Source organism: Diadema antillarum, unplaced genomic scaffold (genome assembly GCF_040938485.1).
Source record: "Diadema antillarum isolate AM-2024a unplaced genomic scaffold, OU_Dant_1.0 seq00000641_RagTag, whole genome shotgun sequence".
Taxonomy (NCBI): domain Eukaryota; kingdom Metazoa; phylum Echinodermata; class Echinoidea; order Diadematoida; family Diadematidae; genus Diadema; species Diadema antillarum.
In genome coordinates this window covers 1-23185 of record NW_027271555.1, presented here as the reverse complement: position 1 = coordinate 23185, position 23185 = coordinate 1, and the positions used below count along the sequence as shown (strand labels likewise).

At 39.4% G+C, this 23185-nt stretch overlaps 1 protein-coding gene across 1 annotated transcript; it reads left to right on the top strand.

Moving 5' to 3' along the window:
• Positions 1–11424: 11424 nt before the first annotated feature.
• On the top strand, positions 11425–22633 carry LOC139736364 (kinesin-like protein KIF6; the record flags this gene model as incomplete). Its single annotated transcript, XM_071647119.1, has 7 exons — positions 11425–12105; positions 13203–13317; positions 14004–14154; positions 15391–15605; positions 16385–16612; positions 16865–16992; positions 22516–22633. Coding segments are annotated over exons 1-7 (1184 nt in total), but the record flags the coding sequence as incomplete, so codon positions are not given.
• Positions 22634–23185: the final 552 nt, after the last annotated feature.

The following is a 23185-nucleotide window of genomic DNA, read 5'->3' as shown; positions in this document are numbered from 1 at the left end:
AGATTTCAGATATTTTCAAAAATGTTCCCAAAGTTAGATTTGGTTGAAATCCATGCGGTAGCCTCATGTCATAACCATTCAAACGTCTCGTGTAGTAAAAACAGTTAGAGGATCTACATTCATTTTACGTGGGAAGGGTTTGTCTTTTTTTCTGTTGCAGCTATCTTATGCGTGCGGAAAGCCCCAAAACATACATTGTCAGGCACTACCGCATTTTGGCAGGAAGTATAAAAGTCACAACGGCAAGGACAAGTTGGGATCGATATTTTGAACGATTTCGCAATCAAAGAAGCATCTTTATGAAACACTGAGCAATAATGCTGCAGATACGATATCCATGGGCTGTGGTGAGGTTAACGCAATTCGTGCATCTTATAGGGCCATCGCAACAACAATAATTCTTTATGTCCTGAAAGTTCATTATGACAGCTATAGCGCGAGGTTGTGACGGCACATGCATTTTTTGACCCTGACGTAGCATCGAGCGCAGTGGATTGGTATATATCTTGCCTTGGAATAGGGTGTCATTTTCAGGTGATATTGAGCATTGAAGATCGCAGCTATCATGACTACAGTATATTGTGTAATGACTACGCGTATCCAGGGGCCGCGGAACGATAGTGTGGGGGCTGCAGCCCCCCCCCCCCCCCCCCATCCCCCAGTTTCTTTTGGTCTAGGAAAACATTTGGAAAACTAGAGAGGGGCCGTCAAAGGCGGCAGACCCACGCCTAAGTACAAAGTCGGGGTAAACATAATGTGCATTCGGTCATCTACCAGAATTCGGCCACTTAATTGCCAGTGTGCTTTATCACCAGCCAGTGAGTTCTACCAAAGATCGTACACTGAAGTGTACGATCTTTGGTTCTACAGTCACATCACACGCAAATCACATCATTACACATACGGTATTAACACTCATTCACGTACAGGAAAGTCCTTAAGTCTCCTCCAAAAATCCATCGAAAATCCCAAATTCCACCGTCAAAAGTGCAGAATCGGAACTTTTCCAAGCGCGCGCGAATTAAGTCCAGTTTTAAGAGTATTGTCTACGCGACGGGTCGCGGAAAAAGCGCTAAAAATCGAGAAATACGCCGTTTTCTTGCGGGATATTTTGATTATAGCAAGCCGAGAGTGTGATGATATCAAAGGTCGTATGAGTGTACGATCTTTGATGGTATCCACAAAAGCAAAAAAGAAAAACAAAATTTACGTACCCCCTAGGCAATTACCCCTATGATTAGTGTCTACGGGAATTATTCAATGCAAGGGTTGAATGCAAATGTCTACTGCACCAGTATTCGGCCACCAACGAGCGCCGCAACGTCCCCGGTGCAATTTTGCACCAACAGTGTAGAGCGCGATGCATTTTCAGCGGCCTTGCACACGCATTGACATTGAGCACGCATATCGTGCAGTGTGACTGCGACCGAGCAAAATGCTCCTCCAACGAAAAAAAACAATCAATTTAATTTGAAAAATCATCAAATATCAAAGGTCATATGAGTGTACGATCTTTGATGGTATCCACAAAAGCAAAAAAGAAAAACAAAATTTACGTACCCCCTAGGCAATTACCCCTATGATTAGTGTCTACGGGAATTATTCAATGCAAGGGTTGAATGCAAATGTCTACTGCACCAGTATTCGGCCACCAACGAGCGCCGCAACGTCCCCGGTGCAATTTTGCACCAACGGTGTAGAGCGCGATGCATTTTCAGCGGCCTTGCACACGCATTGACATTGAGCACGCATATCGTGCAGTGTGACTGCGACCGAGCAAAATGCTCCTCCAACGAAAAAAACAATCAATGTTAATTTGAAAAATCATCAAAATACGGGCCAGTTTGTGATGACGGAGAACGAACTTTCATAAATCTAGAAGGACATAGTCCCTCAAATAGGCCTAAACGTAAATTTCGGAATTCTTACGAACATTTGAGCAGCGAAGTCGGATCGTTGGGGAGTTTATGTTTTCGTATGGTAGCGGAAAATCGCAAAGTGAGAAACGGGAAATTTTCGGAATGGTCACTATACCATGGGGTCAAAACTTCAAGGTCACACAGAATTTGCAAGGGTCAACCGATTATCACCAAAATCTAATCGATTCTTTCCTGTCATTATCCAAACATTCCCTGAACATTTCGTGCAAATCCGTTTACCCGTTCTCTTGTTATCTTGTACACAAACAAACAAACAAACAAACAAACAAACAAACAAACAAACAAACAAAAACCAAACAAACAAACAAACAAACAAACAAACATACGGAACCCTTTACATAACCCCCTGCCGATTTTCATCGGCGTGGGTAACAAACAAACATACGGAACCCTTTACATAACCCCCTGCCGATTTTCATCGGCGTGGGTAAAAAGAGAAAAATCACAATACCTATGAATTTTTGAAGGTTCAGTCCTTTGATTCTTTCAAGCAAGGGGGCCGGAGGGGTTGACCACTGATCCTCCTCCTTGGTCCGCAGTCCCCACCCCCACCATGAAAAATATTCCGTGCCCCTGGTATCAAACTCTTTTGCTCGTGGTATAGAGTCCTACTACCTGAGCTTGTTTCGCATTTCAAATTGTCAGGAAAGGCAATGTCTCAGTAAGCGATGGAACAGTCCCGTAGTAAGGTCAAGACTATGGGCAGAACCATGCTTTTTTAATGGCAGACGTAACAGGTATTGTGAAGATCTTTCTCGTCGACTTGGGGAACGGCTTCATTAACGGCCATTATGCTCTCATTTTGTTGGCAACAATAAAGGCGCTGTCATCAATTAACACAACACAAGAAAACTAGAGAGGGGCCGTCAAAGGCGGCAGACCCACGCCTAAGTACAAAGTCGGGGTAAACATAATGTGCATTCGGTCATCTACCAGAATTCGGCCACTTAATTGCCAGTGTGCTTTATCACCAGCCAGTGAGTTCTACCAAAGATCGTACACTGAAGTGTACGATCTTTGGTTCTACAGTCACATCACACGCAAATCACATAATTACACATACGGTATTAACACTCATTCACGTACAGGAAAGTCCTTAAGTCTCCTCCAAAAATCCATCGAAAATCCCAAATTCCACCGTCAAAAGTGCAGAATCGGAACTTTTCCAAGCGCGCGCGAATTAAGTCCGGTTTTAAGAGTATTGTCTACGCGACGGGTCGCGGAAAAAGCGCTAAAAATCGAGAAATACGCCGTTTTCTTGCAAGATATTTTGATTATAGCAAGCCGAGAGTGTGATGATATCAAAGGTCGTATGAGTGTACGATCTTTGATGGTATCCACAAAAGCAAAAAAGAAAAACAAAATTTACGTACCCCCTAGGCAATTACCCCTATGATTAGTGTCTACGGGAATTATTCAATGCAAGGGTTGAATGCAAATGTCTACTGCACCAGTATTCGGCCACCAACGAGCGCCGCAACGTCCCCGGTGCAATTTTGCACCAACAGTGTAGAGCGCGATGCATTTTCAGCGGCCTTGCACACGCATTGACATAGAGCACGCATATCGTGCAGTGTGACTGCGACCGAGCAAAATGCTCCTCCAACGAAAAAAACAATCAATGTTAATTTGAAAAATCATCAAATATCAAAGGTCGTATGAGTGTACGATCTTTGATGGTATCCACAAAAGCAAAAAAGAAAAACAAAATTTACGTACCCCCTAGGCAATTACCCCTATGATTAGTGTCTACGGGAATTATTCAATGCAAGGGTTGAATGCAAATGTCTACTGCACCAGTATTCGGCCACCAACGAGCGCCGCAACGTCCCCGGTGCAATTTTGCACCAACAGTGTAGAGCGCGATGCATTTTCAGCGGCCTTGCACACGCATTGACATTGAGCGCGCATATCGTGCAGTGTGACTGCGACCGAGCAAAATGCTCCTCCAACGAAAAAAACAATCAATGTTGATTTGAAAAATCATCAAAATACGGGCCAGTTTGTGATGACGGAGAACGAACTTTCATAAATCTAGAAGGACATAGTCCCTCAAATAGGCCTAAACGTAAATTTCGGAATTCTTACGAACATTTGAGCAGCGAAGTCGGATCGTTGGGGAGTTTATGTCTTCGTATGGTAGCGGAAAATCGCAAAGTGAGAAACGGGAAATTTTCGGAATGGTCACTATACCATGGGGTCAAAACTTCAAGGTCACACAGAATTTGCAAGGGTCAACCGATTATCACCAAAATCTAATCGATTCTTTCCTGTCATTATCCAAACATTCCCTGAACATTTCGTGCAAATCCGTTTACCCGTTCTCTTGTTATCTTGTACACAAACAAACAAACAAACAAACAAACAAACAAACATACAAACAAACAAACAAACAAACAAACAAACAAACAAAAAAACAAACAAACAAACAAACAAACAAACAAACAAACTAGAGAGGGGCCGTCAAAGGCGGCAGACCCACGCCTAAGTACAAAGTCGGGGTAAACATAATGTGCATTCGGTCATCTACCAGAATTCGGCCACTTAATTGCCAGTGTGCTTTATCACCAGCCAGTGAGTTCTACCAAAGATCGTACACTGAAGTGTACGATCTTTGGTTCTACAGTCACATCACACGCAAATCACATAATTACACATACGGTATTAACACTCATTCACGTACAGGAAAGTCCTTAAGTCTCCTCCAAAAATCCATCGAAAATCCCAAATTCCACCGTCAAAAGTGCAGAATCGCAACTTTTCCAAGCGCGAGCGAATTAAGTCCAGTTTTAAGAGTATTGTCTACGCGACAGGTCGCGGAAAAAGCGCTAAAAATCGAGAAATACGCCGTTTTCTTGCGGGATATTTTGATTATAGCAAGCCGAGAGTGTGATGATATCAAAGGTCGTATGAGTGTACGATCTTTGATGGTATCCACAAAAGCAAAAAAGAAAAACAAAATTTACGTACCCCCTAGGCAATTACCCCTATGATTAGTGTCTACGGGAATTATTCAATGCAAGGGTTGAATGCAAATGTCTACTGCACCAGTATTCGGCCACCAACGAGCGCCGCAACGTCCCCGGTGCAATTTTGCACCAACAGTGTAGAGCGCGATGCATTTTCAGCGGCCTTGCACACGCATTGACATTGAGCATGCATATCGTGCAGTGTGACTGCGACCGAGCAAAATGCTCCTCCAACGAAAAAAACAATCAATGTTAATTTGAAAAATCATCAAATATCAAAGGTCGTATGAGTGTACGATCTTTGATGGTATCCACAAAAGCAAAAAAGAAAAACAAAATTTACGTACCCCCTAGGCAATTACCCCTATGATTAGTGTCTACGGGAATTATTCAATGCAAGGGTTGAATGCAAATGTCTACTGCACCAGTATTCGGCCACCAACGAGCGCCGCAACGTCCCCGGTGCAATTTTGCACCAACAGTGTAGAGCGCGATGCATTTTCAGCGGCCTTGCACACGCATTGACATTGAGCACGCATATCGTGCAGTGTGACTGCGACCGAGCAAAATGCTCCTCCAACGAAAAAAACAATCAATGTTAATTTGAAAAATCATCAAAATACGGGCCAGTTTGTGATGACGGAGAACGAACTTTCATAAATCTAGAAGGACATAGTCCCTCAAATAGGCCTAAACGTAAATTTCGGAATTCTTACGAACATTTGAGCAGCGAAGTCGGATCGTTGGGGAGTTTATGTCTTCGTATGGTAGCGGAAAATCGCAAAGTGAGAAACGGGAAATTTTCGGAATGGTCACTATACCATGGGGTCAAAACTTCAAGGTCACACAGAATTTGCAAGGGTCAACCGATTATCACCAAAATCTAATCGATTCTTTCCTGTCATTATCCAAACATTCCCTGAACATTTCGTGCAAATCCGTTTACCCGTTCTCTTGTTATCTTGTACACAAACAAACAAACAAACAAACAAACAAACAAACAAACAAACATACAAACAAACAAACAAACAAACAAACAAAAAAACAAAAAAACAAACAAACAAACAAACAAACAAACAAACAAACATACGGAACCCTTTACATAACCCCCTGCCGATTTTCATCGGCGTGGGTAACAAACAAACATACGGAACCCTTTACATAACCCCCTGCCGATTTTCATCGGCGTGGGTAATGAGACTCTCGAGGTCAGCTTTGAAATGTGGATCGGACCAAAGAGGTACGTCGCCCGCAGAGAGATGAATTACGAATGCATTGTCTGATGATGAAGACGACGATGACGAAGACGACGACGGAATATTTTACGATCCTACACTGTAAAAACATCGGTGTTAGATTTAACACCATGGGTGTTAAATTTAACGCCGATCAAGTGTTAATAGAGGACCACACCCACATGTGTAGAAAATGCACTGTGATGGTGTTGAAAAGTGTTCACCTGACACTTCGTGGTGTTAATTTGACACTGTACGTGGTGATATTTTGACACTGAACTGGTGTTAATTAAAAAATGACACCACATGGTGTTGGTTTGATATTTGTTGGTGTTAATATCAATGGTTTAACACCCGTCCAGCTTCAATAAGAGACCACACCAGCTGGTGTTATTGTGGTGTAAATTTATTTTCACATTTTTTTTTTCAAAAATCTATTATTTTAATGTAAACTTCTTGATCGTCTTGTTTAAATTAAAAACCAACAAGAAGTGCAGTTACTAAGAAACTCTTCAAAAAACAGTTTTATATTTGGAAATGACACCCGGACGTGTTATTTTAACACAATAAATGAGCACCGAAAATTTAACACCAGCTCGGTGTTTACTATTTAACACCGGACTTTTTGCAGTGTATAGTTGAATACAATTGGTACCCCTTTGATAAGAGCCGTCATTCTCAAAAAAGACAAAAGGGTTGCAGTCAGATACCGTACCAGACCGTGAGCCTCGAGCAGACGTGCCTTTGGAATGACCAAGATATATTTTTCTTTGAGTAGAAGAAACTCGTTAGCCCGTATGAACGCCATTAATCTTTCCCTTGTCACTTAAACTTGAATGTCTGAAAATAGTATTAAGATTTCAAAACAAGTATAGTTAACTTACGTTCCCTTTCCATAGATTTTGTGCACTATTGGGATAGACAAATTCCCCAGTATTTCATAAAAAGGGCTCAACAGGTTTGTCATTATTAACACCCAAAAAAATAAGAAGAGTAATGAGCAATGTTGTATGTAATCATGCCGTCCCCTTTAATAAGAGGCAAAACCCTCTTTCCCTCGGATAGGACGTAGAATGGAGGTCCCGTGTGTGAGAGAGTCACAACTCAAGCACATGAAAGATCCCGCTTCAGTTATACTCTATTCATCGCAAAGAGCAGGGTGTTTAACCCGGTGAAATGGTCCGCCCTTACATCCTGTTTACTATAGACCCCATTGAAGACCAGTAATTGCAGCTGAATATGGGCTATCCAGCCATCTTCTCAGATGGAAATGAAACAAACAAACAAACAAAAGAAGAAGAAGTTTTAGTTCGCTCATGTGGGAGGGGATATTCCCTTACAATCACCCTCCTTCCCCTTCATATTATATGTAGTACTTTTTGTAATTGACTACAGTTTGTATTTCCCAAATATCTCCATAAAAAGATGTCTACACGACATTATCTCATTTCCATTCTAAAATTGTAATATCTTCCTCGTATGTGAAGGGATGGGGATATCCCCCATGAAATATTGACACTGTTGGGGGCAAACGTATCATTTCAGGCGAAGAAAGGCACTCTCAATAATGATTTAAGCATTATCATGTAGAAAGTCACCCCAAAGTGAAGGAGAGATTGATGCCTTTTGTGACATCCTCCGGCTATTATACACATATATAGAGAAGATCTAAAAGAAGGAGAGTATGATAGTGATGGGGGATTTTAATGCAAAAGTTGGAGCAGGTTATGCATGGACACTAACCCTGCCTAAATATAGATTAGGGAAAACCAACAGTATATTGACGGGAGAAGCTCCTAGAATTCTGCGCACTATACGTGCGTATAAAAAAAGGATAATCCAACTTTGAAGGGCTACTATTTTACAAATTATTGTCAACTATGGGGAACGCAATGTTGGATGTGAGGACAGAGAACTCGTCCTCTTTCCATTGATACCAAATTATGTTGACAAATGTTATGCATGACTGAGCACATGAACTTTAAAGGCAACAATGACAAATTGCACTTTTTCAAAGTTCGCTTGTTATTGTGAAGGAACAATGCATGTCAAACTGCGTGAGTGAGATCCGTCGATGAAAGTGGTCAAATCATCAGGCTAGCCTGCACGACTGCAGGTTCATGCTTAGGGTTTCTTCTAACCTTTTATGATTCATAACCTTCAACATTGCCACGTTATCGATAACTTGGTCCTCCCCGGAAAGTCTAAATCATTACCCATTTTTCTCTCTTCATATTCATGATATTCAAGACATGGTTTGCCGCTGCGTTGAATATGTAAAGAGAAAAATGGACTGTGTGGGTTTGCTTGTCAATAGAAGAAGAAAGCTAGTCTCATCTCATGAATGATCCTCATTGTGGATTACCACGAAACAAGAACACATTGCCAAACTTAACAAATCTGTTTAAGTGAATTAGTGAAAAAAAAAACTTCTTGACACAGAGATGGCAGAAATGGAGCTGGTACACGAAAAGAACGAAAATCATGAGCTCCTCAAAAGAGTTAATTAAACGAGATAAGGAAAAGATCGAGACAAGACCCAATCAGCAGCCAAAAACAAAAACAGAGCATTCTAAAGACAGCCCTTGTGTAGGCCATGAAATACAATATCGGGAAATGCACAATTTGCAAGCGATGACAGTGTTTTGCAAATAATACCAGATCCTCCCCCTGCTGAAGCAGTGAGTAAACCTCTCTAAATTATGGATGTAGAAAAGGTAATCCAGTCCTTAAAAAAAAAAAAAAGTATGTGGCCTATAGAATTTCTGCATAAACGCTAAAAGCTGGTGGAGAACTATTGAAACCATGCACTACTACTGAATATCATACAGCATGGTCTGAAAGAAACACTTTTGAGTACTGAAGCAAAGGTCTCATAGCCCCTACTACATAATAATTAGATTTTGGCAGTGATCCCGGAATTGTAAAGAATTTTTGAAGGATTTTTTTTTTTTTAAATCGTTAGGCACATGTGGTCAATGAACTTTTTTAGAGTTCAAGCGGCGCGTATTTGAGGTTTGTATATCAAAAGGCCCTACGCGCAATAAAAAAGTGCTCTATCCTCGAGCCGGCGCGCAGAATGCAAGAAGCTGCTGGGCCCTGTTGCATATAAAAAGGTGCAATCAAGCATATCATAAGTCAGAAAATCAAATTTAAATCAGGTATCAGCCAATCAGAACCAGTATTGCATGCAGAGACTTATATTTGATTTTCTGACTTATGTTTGATCTGAACTTCTATGCAACAGCTAGGTAAACACAAAGCTTCTTTATCATTAGTGGGATTCACACACAGGCCCTATACAAATCTTGAGATTTGGATCGCAATCGTTATCCCGCTATTTTGTATAAGATGTGAATGCTGCTCTTGAGAAATTGAGCGATTTTCAGCATTCGTGTAAGTTCTAGTCAGTCCGTGTGTGTAGCAAGGTCCATGGTTTCAGCATGAAGAGAATTAGCTGTACTTATAATAAAAACAAAGGCATCTCAAACATTCTCAAACAGGTGAATAATTACCTAGTTGGGTAAGCTATCTTCACACGAGAAAGAAAACAAAGAAAATTCATCATATTTTCACTTTTGTCGCATTATAAAAGAACTCTTGACTTGACTCTTTCTGAAGGCAGGGGGAATAATATTAGAATACATACCCTTAATATACATCAGTGACAAGTGGAGGAAATGCGCACTTTTGTTCTTTCAAAAAGTATAATTTTGTGAAATTCTCTTAATATTTTCCTAATATCGTTGTACGCATGTGACATCAAACACTATAGTAGTCTTCTCATCTAGCAGTGACTGTGCAGATACTTTAAAAATTCATAACTTTTGAACAGATTGTCCGATTTTCCCCAAACTTTCACTGATGTGTTCTACTACCATTAGTGCATTCACTCAATCCACATGTACTAGTATATGAAGGTGGACTTGTCCTTTAACCGTCCCGTGAATCGAAATCTAGAAAGATAAATCCACATGACCAGTAGGCCTAGTACAGTAGTACTCAGTAGTAGTAGGTTTCATGGGTTTCATATTTTCGTTCTCAGGAAGTCAGGGTAACTCCGCCATACCCCTTCCCTGACCACTAACTCCAACTGAAATACCCATCAATAGGCCTACTCATCCCTGATAAGTAACCATGGGAGCATTCCGAGTGCGTGTAACTCATGAGCTCAGAGAACACCGAGTCCATCCACTGAGGGACTTCCCAGAAAATAGAAAAAAGTGTAGCTGCTGTTTGGAAATGTAGACTAATAGTAAGAAAAGTCGTTTTGCGTTGGCGTTGTCAGGAGGACCTGGAAAACGTGAAACGCCTGCTTCGCCAAGAGTCCAAACCGTACAAAAAGGTAAGACAACTTTGTAACTGCTAAGAAACTTCTTTTTCTGACATTCAGGGAAATACAGATATATTATATCATTGCTTAATTTCAATTTGATCAATCATATCTGTTTTTTAAGCCTATAGTATTAAGACTAAAATCCCAAGACAGGAGCGAACTATCACAGACTCAGTCCCATATGTGCCTTTCTATGTATGTTTAGGCGTAGCCTGCTCATCACATGAACACAATGAACCTACGCGATGGCCTACTATTTATTAGTAGTAAATATTTTTACTAAAGCTAGTATTTTACAGTAAACACGAACGTACCGTGTGGGTCGCGTCGCTGGTGCGGTTAGTCCTGGCCATACGCGATGAGATCAGATGATGGGCTCCTGGATCTCTGATTGAGCTGAGCGGCAGTTGCCCTATCTCCCTTGATCTAGTGTTTATGTTTTAGACAGCACAGGGTAGGTGTAAAAACCCATGGTAGCGTAGGGCCAAAAAGTTTAATAAAACTTAGTTTCTATTCATTTAGAAGCTAGAGAGGGAAAGAAAGAATGCGTTTCAGCTTCCATTCCAGTTTGTACACTATTTTAGGATTCTTGTAGATCCCCTCTGCTAACTAAGTATGTCTGCAGTTAAACCGTCCTATACAAATTCAGTCACTCATATCAGCCTTGGTGTTTGTAGGCCTGATCCTTGCAAGTTTCCTACTTGTACTTGTATGCATTTTTTTTTGATAAACCTGTGTTGTGTATTTTGAAAACAAACTTTTTGTTGTGCAATATTGTGCAATCTTGGTACTTGGTAATTCACTACTTCGTACTTAGTAACTATACACAGCTCTGTTGCTGTACACATAATTCACTACTTTGTACTTAGTATATACACAGCTCTGTCGCTGCACACAATGCGACACGGCATCTGGTCGGGCTATACTGCTTGGTACTTGGTACTTCACTAATTGATACTTGGTAGATGGTCTAGTGTTCCTTTATCAAAAGACCCCAAGCGGAGTTTAACTGGAGGTGGCGGCAGAGGGTGGACTCACTTTGGGAAAACATATTTTGAATCAGCAGTCTACGGTGGCTGAGCTGAGTTAGCTTGAGAGATTTGAATTACCCCGAATCTATGTGAATGTAAATCCTATTTTCATTGTGGTACAGATGGATCTGTCATGTCAGCAGCTCATATCGAATTACACTGTAACCGGTGATCCTTTTTGATAGAACGGTATGATTTCTTACACTTTAGGAAATGGAAGAAATCTGAGACAGGAGTTTTGTGATAGCGTATGATCAATTCAAAGCAGCTGGAAGTTCAAGACTGTACGAGTATGTGGCTTTGCTTGAGGTGAGTTGCTACCGCTTCATTGGCATTTGCAGTTTGAAAGCTGAGAACCAGATGCCATGGCTCAGATTAAAACTTATGCGCGCATCAAGCCCACCAGTAACCCATCCAAACACCTGGATTATGAGACTACCAATGTCAGCATTAGCATCCCTGAGCCTCCGCCATGTGGTCAGATAAGGGACCGGTCATCAACCCTGACCCACAACTTTGGATTCTCGGGAGTGTTTGGTCCGACAGCCTCTCAAAATGAAGTATTTGACCTTGTGGCTTCACATATTGTGGAAGGTAAGATGGTGGTTGATTATGGATGGATGGGGGGGGGGGGAGGGGCAGGGGTACAAAGGAAACACAAACCCAAGAAGAAGGTAAATGTGGATTGAGTAAAAACAGCACTATCAATAAAACACATTGACCCGTGAAAATATGAGGAAAATTATACGATCGATTCAAAAGTTATGAATTTTTAAACTTTTGGTACCATCATTGCTGGATAAGAAGACTACTATCCCTAGTTCATTATGGCATTATGGACAACAATATCAAGAAATCATAGGGAGAATTCCCCAAAATTTCTGAATTTCATTAAATTGAATTTGCCATGAAAAGTACACATTCCATTGACTAGTTACTGACATTAAATATGTTAGTGTTAATATTATTTTCTCCTGCTTTTTGAAAGAGATAAGTCAAGTGCTCTCACATTATGCTAGAAAAGTGGAAAAATATGTTGAATTTTGAAGCATGTGAAACTTTACTGTACCATAACCTTCTCATTAAATGCTTTATTTTGCTGAAACCTCAACCATTCTGTCTGTCTGATTCTGCTCCATTGTGCAAGTAAAAGCTTTTCAATTTTTGGGAGGGCTTTTACAGTCAGTCAGTGGTTTTCATCGCCATAAATATTGCATTCAGTTGCTATGATATGCAATATCATATTCATTATTTACATTATATTTCATTTGCAGCTGCAAATGGTAGCTGTAATCATCTTAAATATAGTTATTTCATTTGTTTACCCTGAATCGAGTGGATGATGACATGGTTTTAATCCTACTAGTGTTGTTGTTTAATGAAAACATTTCACATTTAACAATTTCTACTTGCCATTACTGTCCCTTTGCATTCTGAAATTGTGCTTACCAGGCACAAACTCTGTGAAGGATTACAATTAATGAATTATTGGGAGCTAAAAGAAAGAAAGCCAAAATCCTCAGAAATAAATCACTGCTCCTTTTTCTCAGGAAATGTAATCATGTCCATAAATTTCTTTTTCTATCATAATGTCAAGGGCTTGTGCTAGCATTAAGCTAATGTTTTGTTGGTACAATATCTATTGATCTTGGGCAGTATACTGATAATCTTTAACCTTGCACTTCGTTCAGGGTTTCTCTCTGGATATAATGGCACAATCTTCGCCTACGGACAAACAGGATCTGGGAAGACATACACCATTGAGGGCGGAGCCAAGTCGTACTCGGACAGAGGTTTAGCGCCAAGGTACACTTGGTTTTCTTTTTGTCAAGTCGTGATTTTTTACTTCATTTGCCATGTTTATAATTTTCTGTTTTCCCCTGCGTGCATTTCTTTCTCAACAATTCAAGGTGTTGCTGTTATTTGACAATTTCTTTTAGCTTTTATCTTTAAGCCGTTGTGCACTTTGAGTGCCATTTGACACAAAAAAAACCCCATAGCATTGTACACACTGTCCAAAGTCCCTGGGACAGAAAGGATCACTGACACATACAGTTATTTTATCAATAGTTCATGCAACTCAAGCAATTAGAGGTGAGCAGTCTACTTTTTAGTCTACGTTTGTGGATGACTTCAGCTTTATGGCTGTAGTGTTGTCATAAACTATACTATATCTTTGATGCACCTATACAGAATACAGTCTATACAGTCTAATAAACTGTGGGTATTAGACGAAATGGGCATAGCCCATCTGGAAGTAGATCAACTGGTAATGAGGCTAAGTGGCAATTGGACTAAATGTATTGACAAACTGGTTGTAGACGAAATGGGATTAGACCATGTGGGTTGAAACTAAATGGTTATTAGACGAAGTGGGGGTAGACCAAGTGATAGATCACCTTTATATTATTCTCCTGTCTGAGAGATAGAGTTTTTTATTTCTCTTTATATATATCTCACTCATGATCTGTATTTTTTGTTTTCTTTCACAGGGCACTTTCAAAGGTTTACAAATCACTGGAGAGTAAGGAGTTTGATGAACTTACTGTCAAGGTCTCCTATCTTGAAATCTACCAGGAGGTGGGCTATGACCTCTTGAACCCAACCACAAGGCCTGGTAATGTGGTCACTCATCTACCAAAGGTATGTCATCTGCAACTGTACACCCAGTTTGCACTCTGATCCATTTTGTACTACCTGTTGCCGAATTTCCAAAAGAGATGAGGAAGTAAGTGAAATGATATTAAATAAAATGAGATGGGGAATATGTGCCAGTTTCTATAGCAAAACCCAAAGACAAAAAACAGTGGTGGCAGTTTCTCTCTTCATGTGTTATCATTACTTTTTGTAATTATTGTAATTGTTTGCAGCACTTTTTGCTAACACAGTGAGTTGCATTTATTGATGTTGTGTTTTATTTTTTTTAAATCAGTATCTTCAGAACTTTTTGCTGGTAATTATCATAATCTATCACCTGTTTTATTGATGCCTGAATACAGTACTTAAATTTCTTTAATATCATCCTTGGTATCTTTTTGAAATTCCTCAGACATTGAGTATGTAACAGGGTAGACTATTACATTTTATTTAAAGCAACCTAGCTATCACTGGCAGGGTTTAAGAAAGCTAGCCATGAGGTAAACTCATATTGATTGAGGAAAAAAAAAATCACCTAAGTTATTGATGCAAAAGGAGAACCGGCAAATACAGAGTTTTTTAAGTAAAGAGTAAGAAACCTTGATGAAACATAGTTTTTCATTTTACATACATCTGTTTTGTTTTAAATCAATGTTTATAAAAGAGAAATAGTAATCATTACATCTTAATCTATCAGAATCCTTTCTTTTCCCCAAGAATTTCATTGAAATCAGACATCACATATAGATCAATACATAACTACTATCAGCAGTCATAATTATGTCATGATGATGCCACTTAAACTCATTTTCAAGTTACATTTCTAGCATGTACAAAACCAACAATCTTACAAGGCAGACAAGATGAAGTTGTGATATCAACCTTCTTTTTTTTTTTCATCAGTCTCCATTTTCAGCACTTTCTTTTTCTGAAATAACTTCCTGTTTGCATTTTCAACAGCTTTTGAGCCTGAACCTATGACATATCACAAACTGTATACAACATATTTAGCGAGTCTAATTTTGTGTGAATCAGGATTTTCCAACAATTTCACGAGTGATTGAATTCGCGCTTGTGGAGTATAACTCTGAAGGGAGAAATGTAAGTGTGCACATGACATTCATGCCGAGATCAGAATTAAAACTGATGGATGTTTATAAATTCACAAATAGCACCAGACTCATGAAATTTGCAAAATATTCAGCAAATATTTCTCTCTCTCTCTTTCATGTGGTTGCCTAGGTGACGGTCACCGATGGCCCCAATGACTCCTGCCTTGTGAGGAACCTGTCTGTACATCTTGCTGCTGATGAGAGGGTGGCTCAGTCTCTCCTCCTCCAGGGCCAGGCTACCAGGAAGGTTGCCGAGACACCAATGAACCAGAGATCCTCCCGCTCCCATGCAGTCTTCACCATCTACCTCAAGGCACGGGCAAAGGGTGCCACCACAGTTACCAAGTGGGTGAAGATCCACATCATGCCAGTGTCTTAGTAAAGTCACAGTTGTTCTTAAATGTCAGATATTAAGCATTTTTGTCAGTTTTGCATTTGTTTCATCACTATCATAATCATGCATATCATAAGCTGTGAAGTTTTAAAATGACTGATATTTGTGAAATATGATAGTCTGAGTTGTTGCAGTATACGTTTGTAACCTATCATACATTTTGGAATGCGTGGTCATACATGTGGATATTGTTCCCAAGATAGTGTTGATCAATTTCTTGTATAGCCATTTTTATCCTTTGAAAGAGCAATAATGACCAATCAAAACACATCAGTGTCATGCATGCTTAAAAATGGTTATCTGATACAAACTGGCAATATTTAGCAAAGATATGATATCAAATATGACTTTGAACACAAAGGCAGGAGACAAGTGTGAGAAAAGATTTTTTTTTTTTTTAGCTACATCTCACAATGAGGAGTTTTTCAACTTTGAAATATTAAACTTGTAAAAATTGTAATTCATAAAATTGGAATTCATAGAAATTACATGTTTTAAACCTGCCAAAGTTAATTTGAGAGTATCATCAGACATTGATTATACAGGAGACCCTAAGAACTGAACTCGCCCTCAATCTGGACTGCATCCTCTCCCATTAACAGACGCCTGCCATGCCTTCTGCCTGATTATATTTCACATGTTTGTGCATATGTACTTAATCTTACCATGTGTATTTTTTTTTGTTCGATAGTATTGAATAAAAATAAATGCTAAAAATTGTTTTGTCCAGGTCCAAACTGCATCTGGTGGATCTAGCAGGCTCGGAACGAGTGGCCAAGACCAAGATTGCCGGTCAGCGGCTGCACGAGGCGAAGTCCATCAATCTCTCGCTCCACCACCTGGAAGGGGTCATCATCGCCCTGCAAGGGGGCAAGAGTAGGACTGGCGTGGTTATGGGCAGAGCGGTGGGTGGGACCAGGCGAAGAGCTCAGAGTGCGGGCCCAGTCAGGACCAAGAGGCAGGTTGCTGTAATTATGTACCCCCTCTCTATCATCTTTCTAGTTCCAAACATATTGGTATTAATTGCCACCATGTCACATTATTGTGAAGTACAAAAGTATAGTGAGCGGCATAAAAACTTCTTTTCATTATCAATGTGAGGCATTACATATGTGCCAAGAATTTTTCTTAAAATGAAAATGGGGGAGAGGGATAAATAATGATTATCTCTTTTGGTATTTTCACAAGTCTTCCATTTTCCCCTCTCTAGGGTCAGCAGTGCTGCCAGTGTTCGCTCCTTGCCCTACCAGAGGTCCATGACAGTCGGAGACAGGGGAATCCCCCGACACATTCCCTACCGCAACTCCCTCTTGACCATGGTTCTCCGTGACAGTTTAGGTGAGGAATATGTGGACACCTCAGACACTCACTGATACTGACGCTAACACCACAGACACTTACTGATACTGACACTAACACCACAGACACTTACTGATACTGACACAAACACCACAGACACTTACTGATACTGACACAAACACCACAGACACTTACTGATACCGACACTAACACCACAGACACTTACTGATACTGACACTAACACCACAGACACTTACTGATACTGACACTAACACCACAGACACTTACTGATACTGACACTAACACCACAGACACTTACTGATACTGACACTAACACCACTGATCAAGCTTACCATTGGGTCACCGTCTCATTTTTTTTTTTTTTTCGTCAGAGACAAATTCATCACTTAGCTCAAATTTTGTCCTTGTATCAAGCTCTTGAATCATGTTCCTCGGCGAATACTTGAGGCATGATTAAGTCTTGCTGTCTTGTCCTCATCAAACTGCATTTCTCCTTTTTTTTTCTGTTCTTTTTTTTTTTTTGCCATTCAGTAATGGTGTGTCCTGCAGACACTAACTGTGGATAGGGCCATACTAGTCCAGGCTCAGCGACCCAGAAAAAATGACTTCGTTCAACCCACCCCGCAGAAAAGGTTTGACTGCATGGGGTGGTCGGTTGGACCCTCTGGAACACCCCTAGGTAGTATGTGATATCAAATTGTGGTATCAATGAAATTTTACAGGCCATTTTAGTTGCGACATGACCATATTCTTCAAGGAAGCGTCTGCGCACACTAAGACTACTACACGTACCACTAGCACTGCTTCAGGCGCCAATGCCAGTGGTGCGTGTTATAGTCTTAGCGTACAAAGACTTTTTCCGCGACAAACATCGGTTTTTGCCTGCAAACTAACTTTTCACGCTAAGCTGGAGTCGGTGTAGTGTAGTTTCCAGACGTTTTTATTTCGTCTTTATTTCTCCGAGTTGAAGCAAGCCAAGTGAGAGTGCATACCCAGCAATTGTGACGCCCGAACCGTTTTTTGTGGCAATCATTGAGCATGCAACCTCACTCGGCTTAGCGCAATACAGCGGGCTTCTGCACAATACACAAGCTGTAACTCAGAGAAATAAATTCGAAATAAAAACAGCTAGAAATTAAGACTAATGTCGGTAACGCTTGTCGCTATTGGGGCACTGAAAATGACAAAATTATCACAGTTTTTGCATTTATTTCACAAAGGATTCATCGAAACGCCTTAAAACTATATATGTGCATGTTGCTAGAGATGTCAGCAATACAATGGGATACATTGTAAGGTATGATATTGTGCATGGTTACCATGGTAACCGGATGCCAACAGGTGATTGGTAACTCCCAAAAATATCTGGAATTTAGACAGGTTTGTTTCTTTTGCCTTTCGTGCACATCACTCATTGTAGATGAGTTCTACACTGTAAAATTAGTCTGGATAAAAAGGGAAAAGACGCCCAAGATTTTTCCCTCATTCTCTCCTCAGCATTAATTCATTACTGCACGTTTTGAATAAGATTTACATATCATGATATTTCATTTTATTATATATATATATATATATATATATATATATATATATATATATATATATATATTACAATAGTTAACGAACACAAAAGTACACTTAATTCTTTGATGGATAATCCAGCGCACATGTATATTCCTTCTTTAGAAAGGAATTTATCGGTATTCTTGAATAAACTTCCTTTAAGAACATAAACAATCAATTGCTTTCCTCTGCTCTTTTCCAGGATTGTTTTGAATAACCATCGCTCTGTAAATACTCGAAAGAGCTACTATAGAATATTGGCTTTGCTTTCTGTATTCATCTTATTTTTAAGGGAAATTTGTGTCCATACATTATTAAAAACTATATACATTTGCCTATGCTTTGAAGTCAAATTTGTGTTGAAAGTACGACGGATGCAACTTTTTCATGTATTTTACTATTCGAAAATGATATCTTTCTTTCAGTGGCCGTTTATTATGCCTCTGCTTGCAAAGTTTGCTGTAACTTGAGAATGCTTCAAAATATTCTTCACATATACCTGATGTCGTACACTTTATGCAGAAGGAAGGACATGCTTATTGAGCTTTTTGAAATTATGGACTTTAGTTTTCAAGTTATTGACAACTAAATTCTGATTGGATAATGCTGGTTGCCATGGCAACAGGGAAAACTTTTTTAACGAAAATCAATAAAAAAATCATATATTTTTTTTATTGCATCTATAAGATTAAAAAACAACAACAATGTTTGCAGCAGCAGGAGGCATTTTGGGGGTTACCAGTCACCTTTAGGCATCCGGTTACCATGGTAACCATGCACAATATTATAACTTACAATGAATCCCACTGTATGGATGACATCTCTAGCAACATATACATACATAGTTTTATGCAGTTTTGATGAATTCTTCATGAAATAAATGCAAAAACTGTGTGAGTTTGTCGTTTTCAGTGCCCCAAATAGCGACAAGCGTTTACTGACCCTAGTCTTAATTTCTAGCCGTTTTTTGTCTTTATTTCTCTGAGTTGCAGTTTGTTTATTATGCAGAAGCCCGCTGTATATATTGCGCTAAGTGGAGTGAGAGCACACACCCAGTGATTGCGATTCGGTCGTCACAATCACCGGGTATGCGCTCTCACTCGGCTTGCTTGAACTCTTGAAATAAAGACGAAATAAAAACGGCTAGAAACTACACTACACCGAACCCAGCTTGCCGTGGAAAAGTTAGTTTGGTGGCAAAACCCTTGTTTATCGAAGAAAAAGTATATGCGCCCTAAGACTACTACACGCAGCACTGGCACTGGCGCCTGTAGCAGTGCTAGTGGTGCGTGTAATAGTCTTGGCGTGCGCAGACTCTTTTACGTTTGTTCCAACAAATCATGATGAAAAGTGGCCAGTAAAATTCTACTGACACCACAATTTGGAACCACATACTACCTGGGGATGTTCATAGAGGTCCCATCTACCACCTTGTCTGGTCAAACCTTTTCTGCGGGGTGGGTTGAACGAACTCCTTAATTAGGCCTCTTACAGGAATTAGCGCCTTGACTATACACACTGCCAGAGAAAAATCAAAACATTGAAAAATTGTGACAGTTTGATGAAATTTCCAAGGCATCTGTGTCAAAAGCCACCCAAAATATTCACAGAGAATTGCTGCACCATAATTGAGTTTTTTGAGCTTCACCTGAAGTTTTACTGTGACAATTTGCCATGAGCCCACAAACCACCAAGAAATAGTAAAATAATCATGCATTTTGTTATGTTACACTCCTACACCAGGCTACCAAAAAAGGTGAAATGTGCAGCTACATCATAGTCATAATTGCATACAGCAGACTGTTGAACAAATCACAAAAACTTGCCATAATTTATGTCGTAAGTGCCATGACTGCATGATTTGCCATTGCAGCGTGCTGTGTAAGGTCAAACATCACAAGTGTCTGTTATATCATGGTATTTGATTATGGGAATGAATAAAGATGATCCTGACCTCCTTTTCATCATTGTGATCATCATATGGGATTGTTGAATCTTCATGTCTCGGTGCATCATCCAAGTTAATCGACTGAAAGACAGACCTTATTCAAATTGAATGCATACCTTTATCACAAAGTTGTCTCTTACTACCAGCTAGAGTACCAGAATACAAACTGGATTCAAAGTGTTGAAGTGTAATGCAGGTGGGTAGAATAAGTTGCTACTGAATCCTCGGTTGAAACTATTTATAAATTTGAATATATGTTGTTATTTTTTTGTTTTGTTTTGTGGTCATTTTGAACTGAATGATGGATTGGAATTAATAGAAATCTATACATAAAGGTTTGTAAATTACAGCTGCAGCATTTGGCACAGTGCAACCGTTTTTCAAGACAGGTCACACTTTGTAGAAATCCATGAAAATCAGTAGCTGATGGTATGCTTTGGATTAAAAAGAATGATGATCCGTGTAAAATATGGGTACAGAAGTTTTCACAAAAGAGAACTGGGTTGTGTTCATAATTTCTCAACTACAACTTTTTTCATTATTTTGTGTTTTTCAAATGTGCTTCATGTGTCAAGGAGGTAACAAGCTTGCATGGTATTCCCTTTACAATGGTTGGTGTTATCTTTGATAATGTTATCTTTGCTACCTTTGTGTAGTAGGCATTTACTGCTTGTATTTCCTTTCTTTCAAAGGCCTTTTTTTTTTTTTTTGTCAACTGGTGACTTGTGAATTGGTGAAGTAATCAAAGTGTAATGTATTTTATCTGTGAATGATTTTTTGTTGTTGGATTGGTCATGTTTGCTTTGGTTGTTAAGATGGTGACCAATTGTATTGTATTTTCCATTTTGAAAGGTTAGTGTATTTTTCTTTATTTGTGATCTTGGCTTATTGGTGAGGAGGTATTAACAATTTTGTTTCGTATTTCAGTATCGGTAGTATTTATAGTGTATATTATAGGATTTTTTTTTTTTTTTTTTGGGGGGGGGGAGGGTAAATTTTGCTTCAGATAAAAGCAAAGATAACCCCCTTATATTGCATTCACCTTATAAGTGAAAAGTCATTCAATGTATACATGTTTAAGTGCATATGAATACTAAATTACATGTAGAAGGATGTGGGATTTTAAATGTTCAGTATGTGATGTCATGGAATTGTGACAACAGGCACGAACCCACATCCACATTAGATAAAGTGATGTTATTACCTCACATGTGTCCTGTTGTTTAGTAAATCAAAATTTTATAATTGTCATGTTGTTAGTCAACTTATCATGTGATGAATTTGCACTTTGAATAATTACAACTTGGTGTAGGGGCTATTTAATTTGGTAAATTGATCAACTTTGTTTCATGTGGGGAGGAAGTATAAGCAAACATGTGTTTCATTCTTCAAAGGTTTTTTTTTCTGTCAATTATTATGTTCCATGAGTCAAAGAAATAACCATCTTGTATTATACTTGCCCTATTTGAAGTTTTTGTTCTCTCTTTTGTTTTGCATTGGTATGTTGTTGAACTTTATGTCTTTCCATCTAGTAAATTCTTTCTATATAATTTATGGTTCTGTAGTTTGTGTATCTGGGTTCTTGGGCAAGTGTCGATGGGAATTGTGTGTTACAGTCAAATTAACTCGTCCTTAGTGGGTTAAGATTTCTTCGCATGTAAGTGTATGGTTTAACCAAATTGTGTACTACTCATCTTTACATATTTTTTTTTTTTCTGTGTATGATCATGCATTTATATGTATATGTTTTTTTTTCTTTTGCTTGTCCGTTTTGCATCATGTATGCAACAGGCAACCATCTTTAATATATCATTATCAGTTTTTGTTGTTGTTTTTATCAGCGTTGCCTTGTAATTATAATCATAGTGAGACTCGAGCACCAACTCTACTCAGTAAGGTGATCATTGCTCATAGATGTGTGAAAAAGGTACCCAGATTATACTGTATTCCATCTTTCAAAACTTTGCTTTGCTCAAGTCTACTTTGTTTCATATCATTTTATTTCTATTTTATTTGCTTTTTGTGTCAAGGTGGTAACTGCTTGACAGCGATGGTAGCGACGATATCGGCGGAGGACATCAACATGAGCGAGTCCCTGTCAACCTGTCGATTTGCCATGAGAGTGGCTGCCATTCAGAACAAGATCAGGTAGTCATGTGACTTTGGTCATGTTACTTCAGTTATGTGACTTTATCAATGATTGATGATGACTTGGGTGGGAGGGAACCCAACGAATGACCCATCTGAAGGATTTTAACTTCTATTGAGGGATTTTTTTCTTAACACTTTGAAAGCTCTGAGTGCTGATTGCCACAGAAAACTCCATATTGTTGTATACACTATCCAAAGTCCCTGGCACAGAAAGGGTGAATCCCCAAGATGAGGTTAGGTACCTTTTAGCTCCGTGAAATAGCTTTTCAAACCCTGAAGGTAGTATAGTCATAGTCTGTATACACTTCCAACAACAAAAGTTATCATCTAGTACCATGGGCGTAAATCCCGGGGGGGATGGGGGGGATATATCCCCCCCTGAAATGGAGGAGGGGGGGATGGCCTGTACAATCATCCCCCTGAATTTTGAAAAAAAAATGGAGGAAGCAGAAATGTGATTGTATCAATTTTGGCATATTGCATGACGATTGTACGCCGGCCTTCAGACAGGTAACAAAGCTGAACAGTATTCTATCTTGTAGGAAAATG